Source organism: Lathyrus oleraceus, chromosome 2, assembly GCF_024323335.1.
Source record: "Lathyrus oleraceus cultivar Zhongwan6 chromosome 2, CAAS_Psat_ZW6_1.0, whole genome shotgun sequence".
Lineage (NCBI taxonomy): Eukaryota > Viridiplantae > Streptophyta > Magnoliopsida > Fabales > Fabaceae > Lathyrus > Lathyrus oleraceus.
This window is the reverse complement of record NC_066580.1, coordinates 34207977-34211291: the sequence shown is the minus strand read 5'-3', so window position 1 is coordinate 34211291 and position 3315 is coordinate 34207977. Positions and strand designations below refer to the sequence as shown.

General features: G+C 27.1%; 1 protein-coding gene across 1 annotated transcript; it reads right to left on the bottom strand.

Annotated features, from left to right (window-relative positions):
• Nucleotides 1-567: 567 nt before the first annotated feature.
• On the bottom strand, nucleotides 568-1916 carry LOC127121796 (transcription factor MYB10). The gene is made up of 3 exons (XM_051052233.1): nucleotides 1602-1916; nucleotides 983-1350; nucleotides 568-877 (listed from the first exon to the last, which is right to left on the bottom strand). The coding sequence occupies exons 1-3, from the start codon at nucleotides 1914-1916 to the stop codon at nucleotides 568-570; spliced, it is 993 nt and encodes a 330-aa protein (XP_050908190.1).
• Between the last annotated feature and the right edge of the window lie 1399 nt (nucleotides 1917-3315).

Below are 3315 nucleotides of genomic sequence, written 5' to 3'. Positions count from 1 at the left end.
TATGTATTTTAATTAATATAATTTTATAAATTAAAATTACACATTTTTCTTATATGAATAATTAAAGTATTAATAGATTATGTTTTAACAAATGTCACTTTATATTTTTAATAATGTAAGAATGAATTATCAAAACAATAGTTATTTATTAAATTTTAATATTATAATAAATAGGTAATAAATATGTGTGAGATCTATCACAACACTGATACTCTAACATTAAAATAGAATAGTTCTATCGCAACACAGATACTCTTTGCACGCATACATTAAAATAGAGTAGTTCTATCAAATATAATCGGCAAAAGTGTTTCGTAATACAAATTAATTCTTAAAAAATGAAAACATTAACTAAAGGAAAAATTACAAAATAATCATTGTAAACTAATTTTCTATTGTCACAAAATCCTTCACAAATCCGTAGGATGGAATTTTTTTCATGTATAAAATGTGTCTAAGATATCTTTTACATTCCGATATAATATCTACTATGTGGAGTAATAAGCTCTACCATCTCATGTTTTTCATCAATCAAGTTCACCAAAGAGGAACACATTCAGATAGCAATCAAGGTTCTAAGATCTCATATTGAGGCTCCTCAGATGATAGAATTGGATTTTGAAGATATTGGTCAGAATGCATTTCTTGTGGAAGTTGATAATCCATATCTAGATTGTATGGATAATATTGTGGAATTGGAGGAAGATCTTGATCAAAAAACATATTAGATGATAGATATGGATTTTGAAGGTATTCGTCAGAAAACATTTCTTGTGGAAGTTGATAATCCATGTCTAGATTGTATGGAGGAAGATCTTGATCAAAAAACATATTACTTGATGAAAATGATGGAACTATATCTTCCAAATCTTGAAACCTGTAATAATAATAATGTAAGTCATGAAATATGTTAATGTAATTATAAAGTTAATATGTATTTTGAATTAAATTTAAAAGGAAAAAAATTGAATTGTCTACTCACGTATCATCCAATGTTGGGACAACATGATTGTTGAAACAAGTACTCTCCTCATTATTGCATAGCATACTTGAATCATCAGCCAACGTTGAAAATTGTTGACAGTTGTTGATATTTTTGTCATCATAAATTTGATCAAGAAGATAGTTACCATGTAGAGTATCTTCTTGATGATCAGATTCCATTCTTGGTAGAACCATTTCTTCTTCTTGGGAGACATTATTTTGTTGGTTACTAATTTCTCCAACACTGTTATTCAACTCATCAACTTGGTTTATGCTTTCTGGAATGAGGTGCTTTCTAGAATTTTTTAAACTCCTTTTTTTAGAATTAATGAAATTCTTTAACTCGTTATCGGTTCTTCCAGGAAACTGTCACAACAAAAATAAATTCAAAATAATTATATAACCAATTATGGGTCATTCTAAAAAAATATCCGTGCATATCACTAAACTTTATTAATTAATAAGTAGACTTCATGAAAAAAAAAATTATTACCAAAAACAAACCCTAATCATTACCTATTATAAATGGTTACAATTATAGAAAGCCTAATAAGCTTTAATTTTTCTTTATAAAAGTAATTTTTTTTCCTATAAGAGTGAAGCATGAATAAACAAACCTGTGAAATCATTTGAGACCATTTGGGTCCTAACTCATTATAGAGATGAATAAGTTTTCTCCCTTCTTCTTCATTGAAAGAACACTTTTTTAAAATTGGATTTAGATGATTTAACCATCTTAAACGACAACTTTTTCCATCTCGAACGAGCTTTGTTTTCTTTCGTACAGAATCCCACTTTCCAACTCCATATTTTGTTACATATTCTCTTAATAATTGATCCTCTTCATTTGACCATGTTCCTTTTTTTAACACAATATTTCTAGTATCCTCACCATGATTGCATTTTTCTTGTTGCAAAGATGAAGATTCCATGATTTGAGTGAATGTGATTTTTAACTACGTGAACAATAGTGTTAGTGTGTTGAAATATATAAGAGAGAGTCCTAGTTTGAATAAAAATCATTTACCCTATTCTATCTCCTATTTTTTTGCTAACTAAATCACATTATCTAATATGGAAGATAAAACTAGACAAACTCCACTTTTCTATAACTTTTTAAATTAACTCGTATATAAAAACTACCTCGGCTACATTTCTGGTCCAACGCTTTTAAGTAAAATACAAATTAAATGATAGCAAAATTAAAGATAAAAATTATATAATAATTCAATTTTAATGATAAAAAGATAAAATTAAATATAAAGTTTTTGAGATCAAGGCGGATGTGATAAACTACGCTTTATAAGTGCCATCTTTTTATTTTAATTTCATAAGTTTAGTACCTCATCTTTCTATAACAAAAAAAAGTTGTTAGTTTTTTTTCTTTTTTTAAAATATTTTTGTTATACATCAACAATATAATTTTTTTTTTATAAATGGATCCAAATAAATTATTTACAAATATTATTTTATGATTTATATTTTAAAAAATTATAATAAATATTAACATGCAATTTTATTGGAATTACATTACAGATTACAGATGTATATAAATTAAATTCTAAACTAGTTCGTTGATAGCTATGTAAGGAAGGATATTATATTGTAGGGACATAAATTCTAATCTCATTGATTGAAGAAAGTTAGTTATCAAACCTGATAGTTAAGTGATAAAGTAGCTTTTCAACTAATCTTCTATAGATAAGAATATCTTCAAAAGGTTTAGTTGTGTCCTGGTGCAACTTGCAAGATGGATCAATAGGAGTTTTGACAGGTTTAAACTCAATGAGACATGTGTCTTTCAACAAATTCAAGAAATACTTTATTTGATAAATAATAATTCCAGTTTTGGAATGAGAAACTTGTATTCTTATGAAGTACTTTAACTTGCCAAGATATTTGATTTTAAATTCAACATCAAGTGTGGTTTTCAATCTATCAATTTCATCCATGGAGTTTTCGGTCAACATGATATCATCCATACACATTGTAGTGCACTGAAATGCGAACCATTATTGAGTGTGAAGAGGGAATAATCTAAACCAGATTACTTATATCATTGATTAACCAAGAATGATGTTAATTTCATACCATTTTCTATTGGCTTGCCTTAAACCATAGAGTGACTTCAACTATTTGCATACTTGATTTGACTTTGGACTAGTAACATCTTGTGGCACTGATGTGTATACATTTTCATGTAAATCTCCATGTATAAATACATTGTTTATATCCGATTGATGTAAGTTCTTGGAATTTATGGATACCAATTGAAGTAGTGCCTCACAATTGTGATCTTTGCCACATGTGAAAAATCATCAATGAAATTAA